Source organism: Lissotriton helveticus, chromosome 1_1, assembly GCF_964261635.1.
Source record: "Lissotriton helveticus chromosome 1_1, aLisHel1.1, whole genome shotgun sequence".
Lineage (NCBI taxonomy): Eukaryota > Metazoa > Chordata > Amphibia > Caudata > Salamandridae > Lissotriton > Lissotriton helveticus.
The window spans coordinates 700867316-700879391 of record NC_136057.1 but is presented as its reverse complement, the minus strand read 5'-3'; the positions used below and the strand labels follow the sequence as shown (position 1 = coordinate 700879391).

The 12076-nt window shown below is 44.4% G+C and overlaps 1 protein-coding gene across 1 annotated transcript in view; it reads right to left on the bottom strand.

Annotated features, from left to right (window-relative positions):
- The window catches only part of PPFIA2 (PPFI scaffold protein A2), a 2034471-nt gene that overhangs the window by 658638 nt on the left and 1363757 nt on the right, over nt 1–12076 (bottom strand). Inside the window, exon 10 of the mRNA XM_078674230.1 lies at nt 3693–3827. Coding sequence (XP_078530356.1) covers nt 3693–3827 — 135 coding nt within the window. The remainder of the gene's footprint in view (nt 1–3692; nt 3828–12076) is intronic.

Here is a 12076-nt window from a genome sequence, read left to right as displayed (position 1 = left end):
CTATTAATGTAGAGAAGCCAGCATCATCTTGAATATGCAGGAGTAAAATGGTAATTGTTCAATATTGCAAAGCTTGACCAAGTGGAAAGAATACACAAACATCACCTTTTACAAGAATGGATAGAGCAATATTCAGATTTAAAATCTGAGCTGATTCCATAAATCTATTAAAATGAATCTACTGTACTTTTTTTTACCATAAAATGTTCTTGGTCCCAAGGGGGTTCGATTCCCTTTCACTAAATCTACGTGTTTCTTTTAATATGGAAACCAGAACAGTTGTGAACAATCATCTGTTATTCTCACATATTCATTGTTGTGCATATTTGTCCGAGCTGCTCAGAGAAAATGGAACAGAAATAAAGGGGCTGTGGAAGACTTCACACATTGCTTCCTCTGTTCATGTGCAGATTCACAAGTTTGAAAACTGTAGGATGGGATTCTGAGAAGCATGGACAGTGTCAGCTGATGCTGCTTATGTGGCTTATTTTACAGAAATGTTTGAATATGGGACAAGAGTGAATGCATTTGACATTTTCAAAACTGGTTAGACGCATGGAATCCTGACCATAGTTAATCACTGAATTGCTCTAGGTGTAGTTACATTACCTGAAAAACAGCGGGCTGAATGTAGTATTCAGTTCAGTCATGGCACCTCAAAAGTGGGTCCCTTACCCCCTTTCAACACAGGATGATGTGGACAATGATTGAGTTACCAGTTAAGAAAATCTCCTAGGCAATATGCTGCCCCAACACAGATGACCATAAAAGTCCCCGTCTTGTGAAATAAGGGCAGCTATTGTGAACACTTGGGGTGTATACAGCGAAAAAGGTTGAGCAAGACACCGGTTCAACCATGTGCATGTAAACATTTAGAGGCTGTGAGGGGGACTGTTTGTCTGATTTAGCAGGGTATCTGTACATAGGCAGTACTGTGGCAAATGGGCCCAAACTAATTAGGTGTGTCCTGCTAAACCTATATATTTCAACTGGGAATCACAGAAAAAACATCCCCTTTCTTATTGGCTGAAGTGTAAAACCTGTTGTATTTAAATAGTCGTTATCCTTTTGGTAAAGCGTGCCCGATAGGTCTTTTCCTATATATATCTTGCAACAAACAAATATCCAAAGTGTTTTACACTATATCCATTTGTTTATGCACTTATAAACATCGCCATAGTTACTTGAGCAAGCCTTAATGGAATTAATGCCTTGAGCTACGTTGTTGGCCCAATTAATTACCCCTGTTGGCCAACTGGCACTTTGAAGTTTCCCCTAGAACAATAGGCCAATTCTAGGCTATTGCCCTTTTCCTGGCAGAGGAAGGGGCGGGGTTGAAATCTGAACTATAACTTGCACCTTCACCATGCACTGAGAATTACTTCACAGAATACATTACTCATGAAATGTTCTATGGCATCACTGAAAACATCAGGGCATCATCTGAAATGGCATCATTGATGACAAGACTGTGTATGGCAGGGCACGAGTTAATTAATTTAGAGCACGAGTCACAGTTACTTGAGATATCTATAACTGCTGAATTTCAGTAGTTTTGTTAGTTTAAAATGGCATGTTTTAACTGACCTTTTCACCTAACACTAATGCTCTTTTAAGCTTTGTGTTTTTTTCAGTGAATTTCTAAGTTTTTTTTAATGCAAAGTCAGATATTAATACAATACCTAACTATAATGTCACTTTAATGTTCGTTTTTTTCAGTGAATATATAAATACAATCACTGAAAAAATCAAAGGCTAAAGTGACATTATAGTTAGGTGTACATTTCAGTTATAATGTAACATTTGAAATAAAAAAATAAAATATTGGAATTTACCACAATATTTACCTTATCTTTAGTAACTATAACTAAGGTAATTATAACTCGCTCCCCCAACATGCACAGTCTTTTCATTTCAAATGTTACAGTGATGAGTGATGTAATGTAAATGGTTTCAGTAACATGTGAAACGTTTAAGGAAACCAGTGCATACAAAAAACCTCATGCCAGTTTGAAATCATACATGCTCAGATTCAGAGGCTGGTGAACTGAAAAGCTGTTCACCAAAGAGAGGACAGGGATGGAAAAGGACCTTCCTCTCTTTGACTGACAATAAAAGGTCAAGACTAATATTCAAAAACAATCAGAGCACAAACAGTTATTCTTTAAAGAATAATTTACTGGAGCCATAAACTAGGTACCAAGTACCATAAGTACCAAGAAAGCTACTTAAAGCTCTCTCTCTTTAGAAGGATGTCCCACTAAGATGGAGGAAGACATGGATGTACATTAGGGCTCTCGTCAGCTATCAGGACTTACCTCGGCATGGGTGAACATGACAGACATCTTGTTGAGGTAAAAAGCGTTTGGACTCATGTATGTCAATTGGGGTGTACTATTAGCCATGACGGATTAGGATTTCAGTGCCAACATGCTAGAATTCACATGTGGTGGTCACCCAATCTAAGACGTCAGAGCATCGCATGAATTGCTTCGGAAACTGTCCCAGGTACCGCTTTGGTCTGGTAATGTTCACACAGCTCAAGAGCACCTTCTTCCATTATCACCCAGCTGACACGTGGTCATTCATTTGATTTTGCACTTTTGGTGTTTCCGAGGCTACCATGAGCGTCACTGCAGATTTTGCTTGGTTTTTCTTGCCTGCTTCTTTCTTTCCATGGTGCCCCAGAAAGCTTTCCAGTTGTAGCCTGCTGCCTGGATTTCTCATTTTCATCCTCCGAGTGTCCTCAAGCTTGTGGTCTGCTGACTGATCGCATGTATTGTCACTCCAAAGTACCTTTTATTTAATGTGCATGTTGTAGGTGTGAATTATCTTCTTCAGTGCTCAGCGGATTGTCTAGGGGCTCCTGTGTTTCTCCAGCTTGCACTAACTAAAGTTTTTGTAGCAGTGGCATAGTAAGGCTGCAAGATCCCCTAAGGATAGTAAGGAATTGAGCCTTCGGTCGACTAATAACAGTCCTCACTGAGCTGCAGCGGGCCTAAAAGATCCACTGCACCAGATGCACCTTAGATAGTTACACCTCTGTGCTGTAGTACACAAGCCACAAAACCAATATGTGGGAAATCCTTATAATCTACCCGAACGTCTCCGAGGGCTGCAGTAGCAGCAGTCTGGGTTGCCTCAGTGAGGATGGGACAATATTGTGAAGAATCCAAATGATTTCCCATAATGATGATAGAAGCGATGAGAACACAATACAAACTAACTTTTGAGTTAAGGATGAAAAAGAATTAAGTGTTACCAAATGCAGACAGGAAGCACAATGGCTAATGGCAAAAACAAAACTTTAGATTCCAAGCCTTTCACAGTGCACATCTTAAAAACATGGACTGAGCAGGATGTGAGAACTCTTAAATGTTTGTGAAAAACCCACAAACCAATTAAGTATAATATGAATGAGATATTCATGTTCCTATATTGTCTATAGGTGGATGGATTTTATTAAAGCACGGAAAGTTATTTTCTGTGTCAAAAAATATAAATCATTTATTTAATAACACCTGTTCTCAGTTCATAAAAGAATTGTAGCAATTGTGTACGTTCTATTGACCATTAAAGTAAAAGCATCAATTGAAAAGCATCATTGCTGATGAGAAAAGGCATTGTGCACAGTAGATGTTGGAATGAGGCATGTGTAGATGTATGGTTTTCTCTGTGTGTTAAATCAGTACCTTTGTGAGTGCTGCAATTCTCTGAGCCAGTTCAGCTTCTACTTCAGGCAAGGTCTCGGCCTTTCGCATCGTCTGCTGCAGCTTCTGCTCGGCTACCTCCAGGCGCTCCTGCAACTGCCTGTTCTTCTCTTCCATCTGAAAATGCAGAGCGGAGGAAAGAGCAACACGTCACACATGTAAGACAGGTCCGAGACCTCACAAAGGTTTCTGTCCACTTGCTTTTTGCTCATTCACTTTCATAATTACACTCAATAGGGCAGTGCTTAATTTGTAAAATAAGTGTTGGGGCCCAAAACGTTACTCAGAAGCCTGAAGCTGCTGAAGATGGATTTGCCATATATCAAGTTTGTCTAGTCTTTATTCTACCTTATGCCTCTTTACGTCCACCCACATAGAGGCCCACATGCATCAAAGTGGGAGATTGCGATTTCTTATTTGCGATTTTTAAGGAATCGCAAATAAGAAATCGCAAATCGGTATGCATGAAGATTTCTTTTTTTTTTTGCGTGTCGCAATAAATCGCAATTTAAAGCGAATCGCGCTCTTTAAGGAATCGCATAACGGGAAATTGCATTTTGCACTTTCGCTTAATGCGAAAACAGCACATTTGATGAATTGATGCAATAGAGAGTTACAGAGCATGGCAGCTACAAAAGAGAGTGCTCCTTACTGGACCGCCCACTTTTAGTTATTCTGCTACAGCTCGGCTATTAACAGACCACACCTGGGCGGTGTCCATTGACAACTCAGCCGTCTACACACAGCACGTGACGTCTGTGCTTGAGACAGCTCTTCCGAACAGTCCCCTTGTGACAGCTTAGATGCCTGTACCCCCTCAAGTGATGGCACAGCTCTACGGAGCGCTCAGGCAGTCACCATCTGTGACAGCCCACCAGTCTATAGAGAACACAGAGAGAGACATTCCGTGTCTCCCTGTCCAGAGAACGCCCCCTGCAGTCTCCTCCAGGAGCAGGGATGATGTCTGCATACAGCATCCCTGCAGTCTAGCCCCGACAGCCCAGATGTCTTAAGGCAGCCTCTCTGCGTTGTTTCCAGTGACAGCTCAGCTGTCTACAGATGTCACCTCTGCAGTCTCCCCATGACAGCTCTGCTGGCTACAGAGAGTAACAATGCACAGCTCTGTAAAGGCCCAGCTGTCTCGTGGCTCCTCCAGGCACCAGTTGTCTCTGGAGAAGATGGCGGCACCTCGGCCCCCCAGTAAGGCTGGCAGCCTCTCTGCCACATCTGGGACAGTTGGCGGCAATCCTCTGGGGTCCGCTCTCCCCTCTCCATCACCCCCATCAGAGGTCGGTCGCGCGGCGCTGCCTTGCAGCTTGGCCCTAATGTGGAACCAGCAGGCTGACTCTACTCTACTCCTCACGTTAACCCCTCCCTGGCTGCAGAGCCCAGTCCCGCTCTGACGGGGTAAACACGTGGCCCGAGGGTGCCGTTGGGGCATCGCTTTTAAGTCCTTGCATTGCTATGTACTGTAAATATTATACAGCACATTATAACCCCAAGGAGGCTGCGAAGCGCTCCATGGCAGTGCCATTAGACGCATTCACATTTAAGGACTGCCCACCCACCAAAAGCCCATCTCGCAGGATAACTGCGGGCGGGAGATGCTTGAAACCCCTTACCCAGAAATATGAATGGGCACGCCAGGAGGGCACTGGCAGCAGCTTTGAACCAGGACTAAGTATCGCTACGTCACTGCACGTCGTGTAGACATACACGCGCGATTTCCCAAGGAAGACGTTTACTTCTGTGTGGTTTCTCAGTGTACCAATGGCGCGCGCTGTGGAAAAGGATTTCCTATGGCAGCGAAAAAATAACACCATCTCTGACTTGTTCTTATTTTTAGAAATGCAAACTGCGATTTCCACAGCTTTTGCATCTTCCAAACAATGATGCATGGGAACATTTCCTTCTAAAATACGAATCGCACCCATTGCGACTCATTTTAGAACTCGCATAATCATTTACGAATTCTAAAATACCGAAAATGCAAAAAATGAATGATGCATCTCACACTGGTAGATTGCATTCGCAAACGTCCGTTTTCTTAGAAATTTGACGATTGCGAATGCAATCTACTTTGATGCATGTGGGCCAGAGTCCCTGCCCCACTATCTAATTTCTTGCATGCTCTTTTTCATCCCTGCTATCTCACTGATTTCTGTCACTCTAATAAGTGACAAATAAGTTCCTGTTCCCAAAGAAGAGTGTGATGGACCCCACCTGCAGCGCTTAACTTTGTTGTTTTCGAAAATAACTGCATTGTACTAATGGAAAATCGAACTCTAGCAATTTTTGGTATCATACTTCATTTTGTTTTTGACCTTCGCTACCAATGTTCTGTATCAAGTGGGCAAACTCCTATTTTCATGTCTCAGTAAAATAATGTTTGAATGTAATTTCAAAGGCAAGAGGATGACTAAAATGTTGTTTCGGCATAATTATTAATGTTCAAAGTTTCACCTAACTTTCTTAGCAGAATCACACAAAAAGTAGCAATGTTTGTCTAGTACAGGTTGCGTCAGAGACTTTCAAAATATATTTTATTGCAACTGTTTCACTCTATTTAATTCTGATTGGTTTATTCTGTGGGGACTATGCACAACTATATTAAATGTATGAAAATCCCGGTTCAGAACCCAATAAAAGTACTCTCTTTTTGATGGGTCATGGAGCCCCTTCTTGCTGACTCTAAGAGGCAAATAAATGACTAGTTGCTCTACGTTTCCATAGTCTGGATTTTGCTGACCTGAATGTTTCTTTGATAAATTCTGTACTCTAGCTGAGCTTTGCACTCTGATTTATTGAAAAATTGATTTTGACTACATTACTTGATTTCTGTAGGCCTTACAATCGGAAAACACACCTGTAAGGTTCAAATCGCCCCTGTCTATCATTCTTGTAGGACCAAATGGGTTCTACTTGTCTGAATTGAAATGGTAATTTAGAGTGCTTTACAAAGAAACAGGTCCATCAACTGCCCCGGGTGTCTACTTTTCAGAAATTTCTGGGCTTGGCAGGTTTCCCAAGATGGCCGCCTAGCCAGGGACCAAAAACGCAGGTGCCCCCCCTTGCAAAACCTGGTCGTTTTGTGATACATAGTTTTGATGTCTACACAATACGTATTGGGCCCTTAACTGTCGTGGGCACTTGGCCCACCCACACAAGTGAGGTACCATTTTTATCAGGAGACCTGGGGGAGTTCTGAGTTGTAGGAAATTTGTGTCAGCCCACTGATTCCACACCTTTCCCACACAGAAATGCGAGGAAAGTGGGATCTTTTAAACCTACATTTGAGGTTTGCGGGGGATTCTGGGTAAGAAAACATTGGGGATCCATGCAAACTTACTCTCCCCGGTGTCTAATTTTCAGAAAAGTCTGGGTATTGTATGCTTTCCTAGATGGCCGCCTAGCCCAGGACCAACAACGCAGGTGGCCCCCACTTGCACAACTAGGCCATTTTGTGACCGACAATTCTGATGTCTCCACAATATGCTTTGGGCCCTTCCCTATCGCGGGTACTTGGCCAACCCACACAAGTGAAGTACCATTTTTATCGGAAGACCTGGGGGAACATTAGGTGGTAGAAAATGTGTATCCCACAGCTACTTTAGCTACATTTTAGGTTTGCAGGTGATTCTGGGTAAGAAAACTTTGAGGGCTCCATGCAAACCATACTTATCTGGACTCCTCCCAGTGTCTAGTTTTCAGAAATGTTTGGGTTTGGTAGGTTTCCCTTGATGGCCGCTGAGTCAGGGACCAAAAACGCAGGTGACACCCTTGCAAAAACACGTTTTGTCATAGATGGGTGCACATGCGTTTTTGGTCCAGGGCTCGGCGGCTATCTAGAGAAACCAACCAAACCCAGACATTTCTGAAAAATAGACACCCAGGGGAGTCCAGGGATGCATGGCTTGTGTGGATCCCCTAACATTCTCTTACCCAGAAGCTAAAAAGTCACATTTTCCTCACATGTCTGTGTGGTAAGGTTGTGAGATTACTGCGCCGTCACAAATTTCCCACCACCGAGCATTCCCCTCAGTCTCAGAATGATACCTCTTCTTGTGTGGGTGCCCAAAGCAGTGTCAGCCTAAAAACATATGAAAAAAGAACTACCTTTCTGGACCCACTTTAGTTCCCCCTCAGTTTTACATTTTATTAGTTTTTAAGTTCTCTGCTTTGGGCACCCACACAAGTGAGGTAGCATTTTGTTTAGGAGACTGAGGGAAACACTGGGTGGTGAGAAATTTGTGCCAGTGCAGTGATCCGACACATTTTTCACACCGAAATGTTAGGAAAGTGTCAATTGTCAGGTAAATGTGAGTTTTTCAGAGGATTCTGGGTAATAAAATGCTGGCTGATCTATGCAAGCCACACTGCCAGCCAAGTGCCATCCACGCACACCGCAAGCAAAGCGCCATCCACGTGCACATCAAGCAAAGCACCATCCAGGCACATCGCCAGCCATGTGACAGTCCACGCACACTGCCAGACATGTGACATCCGCACAGACAGCTAGTTAAGTGAAAGTCCATGCACAGTGCCAGCCAAGCGCTAGTCCACAAACACTGCTAGCTAAGCACAAGTGCATACACACCCATCAGCAAAGTGCAGGTTCACACACAGCCAGCCAAATGCCAGTAAACACGGACTGTCAGTCGAACTCCAGTTCTCTCACACACAGAAACTTACACTAGTGTCTAGTGGTTTTCTGCCCCCCTTGGGAGTAGAAGTACTTAAAAATAATGCTGATCTGCCCTCGGGGAGGGGGTCTGGGGGGCAGAAGCAACCAAAATGTGTTCACAAAAAAGGGGAGCAACCCTTGCCTAAGGGGCCGCTCCCTGAGGTGCCCACAAACATATCTCTGGTACCTAGTGGGCCTTCTGCCCCTCGGGGGGCAGAAAGAGTGTGGCTATTTTTTTCAGAGAGGGGGCATTGGCAACGCCCATTATGGGCAGATCCCCCTCTTTCATAAAAAAAAAATCCTGGTGTCTAGTGGGCTTTCTGCCCCCATTGGGGCAGTTGGGCGTAATACCTCACGTCTGCCCTCCTGGGCGGGCAGAAAGACTATCCCTTTTTGTTTGGGAGGTGAAGCCATTGGCATGCCCATTTTGGGCACCCCCCACCCTTACTTAGTCAAAACAAAAACTCCCTGGTGCCTAGAGGGCTTTCCTGCCTCCAGTGGAGCAGATCAGGGGATAGTACTCCCATCTGCCTTCTGGGGGGCAGAGTGACTTCTGCATTTATAATTGTGGGTGGGGGCATGGTCTCGCCCATTGTGGGCAGACCCATTCCTCTTTCATAATAATACAATCCTGGATGTTTAGTGGGCTTTCTGCCGCCCCTAGTGGGCAGATTGGGGGTGATAACACCCATCAGGCCCCAGGGAGAGACAGAAACACTGTTCCTTTGGTTTTGGATGGTGGGGAACTAGTTTGCCCATTCCGGGCAGTCCCCACACCGCTATTAGGAAGAAAAAAATCCCTGGTGTCTAGTGGGCTTTCTGTCCCCGTGGGTGACAGATCAGGGGTAATAACCCCCATTTGACACCCAGGAGGGCAGAAATACTGTCACTCTTCTGTTGGGTGGAGAGGGCTTTGGCATGCCCATTGTGGGCAGCCCCCACCCCTCTTTTATAAAATGTATGTATATACTCTATGTAAGAAATAGATTTATTTGTTGGGGGTTGGAAGACTCGCTCAGGCAACAAACAAAATCCTTGTCAGGGTGAAAGTTACCTTCTTAAGTTCCGACACAAAGAGTGGATGAGGCACCGAGAAACAGAGATTGTTGCAGATGGTCATTATTGTAAAGTGACAATCTGGTAAGGTGTGACAGGCGGTTGTTGTTGGAGTGTTGCGTTGGCAGTCACCGTAGTCTGCCTTTGCTTTAGTAAGAAGTGGAGATGTTCCGTTGCTGGTCATCGCTCTAGCATGAAGAGTCAGGCTCACCGGAGCTTAATATTGACAGTCGTCACAGGTAGCAGAATCTTGGTGCAAACAGGCCAGTTTGTGGTCACAAAGAGCTCAAAACATCAGAATTTCACCTTTTCATGAAGAGGAGTGTAATCTAATGTCAGCCAAGGGTCCTGGACCTGGGTCAACACTTCTTGGGGATGAAGGATTTACCGCAGAGGGCAGCAGGGCTCAGGCAGGTCTAGTTGCAGGTCCAGGCCGGTCCAGTGCAGCAGGTCACCAGGGCAGTTTCAGGGAGGCCTTAGAAGCTTGTTGTGTCCCTGTAGCTCAGAACGGGATCTCAGTCAACTGACCCTTGCAGTTAGTCAGGTAGTCTGGGATAAAGGTGGTAGGCTCAACCTTCCTTCTCAGAGACTAGGGCAAGCCTCAAGCAGCAGGACAGTCCTCTCTGGGACAAGGCTGGTTTCAAATAGTAGGGTCGTCCTTTGGGGAACTTGGTAGGGACCAGTCCTGGGGGAACAAGGCAGGCCTCAACCAGCAGGGTTGTTCTCTGGGGGAAAAGGCAGGCCTCACACAGCAGGGTAGTCCTCTGGGTAACAAGGCAGTCCTTCCTTTTTTAATGTCCACAGATCCAGGAGTGTATTGATGAGTGACTCTGAGGGTCTGCTATTTATATCTGGTGTCAGACTTTGAAGTGGGGGAACATTCTGGCTAGCCTGCCACCCCCACATCTGATCCTGTAAAGTTCCTCCCATTTCTGCCATGGCTTGAAGAAGTCTGGGGTGACAAAAGGCTAGTGTTAGGTACCTTTGTGTGTGCTGGAGAAGAGCCATTTGAAATGTAAGTGGTACAGGGATTACTGCTGCCCCAACTATCCTTGAAGGATGGCCCATACTGCCAACAGCTAGTCCTCCACTGCCTCACTGTCTGGGAAGAATACACAAAGCCTAGCAGCTCAGCTATTCAAAGTCATGTGACTCAGGACACTGGCAGATGTACAAAAATGGTTAGGGCAGGAACATGCCAACTTTCTGACAGCCGAATTTTCAGGATTGTGACTACAATCAGATGTTAGCATTAAAGAGGATTTTAAATTAATATTCATTTCAGTGTAAACACCAAATTCCTATCTGCTTCCAATCAAAGGTTACCACTTATTAAATGTAATAAGGTAACCCAGTGTTAGTCAGTGGGAGAGATATTCCTTACAGTAGTGAAAAATGACTACCAGGACATGTAAAACTTAAATCTACATGTCATACTTTTTAAAAGCAATGCACCCTGTCCTATGAGCGTTTTAGGGCTAACTTGGGGGTGACCTGTATGTACTAAAACGGAAGGTTTAAGCTAGGGGTAGGCCATAACCTCCACTAGTGGAGGTCGGGGAGTTTAGCCCGCATTACAAGCGTAACGCGGAGTTCCAGCAAAACTCTGCCTGCCAACTGCTATATGGCGGAGTTTATTCTCGCGCACACCTCACCAACGTTAAGTTGGCGAGTGAAAAGTTGCATCCCCTAGTGCATTGAATAGAAAATCTACTCAAGAGGCAGAAAGAAGAGTGCTCTCTAGTATGCTAAGTGGTGCTGTTTGCACTGATTTTACAAGCTCCCAGTGCAAAAAATTCAGCATGGCATGCTAAATTCCGCCCGTTTGCGGAACGCTGCGGAATCTCGAGGAATCTTTATGTAACTCTGCAGAAGGAAACTCAGCCAACCCTAGTTTAAGCATGGAAAAAAGTTTATTTTGCCAGGTCGAAATTGCCATTTAAAACTGCACTACAATTTGCAGTGGCAGACTTGAGACACATTTTAAAGTGCTACTTTAGTGAGTGGCACAATGAGTGCTGCAGGTTCACAAGTAGCATTTAATTTACAAGCCCTTGATACCTTGTAGTAGCATGCAGCACCATATACAAGGGATTTCTAAGTATATGAAAAGTGCTAATCAGGTGTAGGCCAGTTGTATCATATTTTACGGAGAAAGCACACACACTTTTAAACTGGTTAGCAATTGTAAAGTGCACAGAGACCTAAAGCCATACAAAATAAATTCAGCAAAGCAGGAGAGGTGAAGGAAAACTGGTTGGGGTAACCCTGCAGAGAGGGTCAGGTCCAACACTCAATATACAGAATTTTTCTGAATTGTTGATCACACATATATTTCACGATGAGTGGAACTATGTGCAGCGGAAGAGGATTCCAACAGGCTTCAGGCTATTGGTCGAACAGCTAAAATCATGCTTCTTCTCTAAGCACCACCAAGTGGGTGTTTCTATACTCTCAGAACTATGCTAAAACAATGTCTAACATTAGACAGAAGTTGATTTAATATTTACAGGAACATGCCAATGCACATTTTAGTAAATTCTATTGCGACACCTACCACTGTTGCACTACAAGGAAGTAGGGGCCTTGTCACTATGAGACTTTACTTGAAGTGCAGAGGATCATG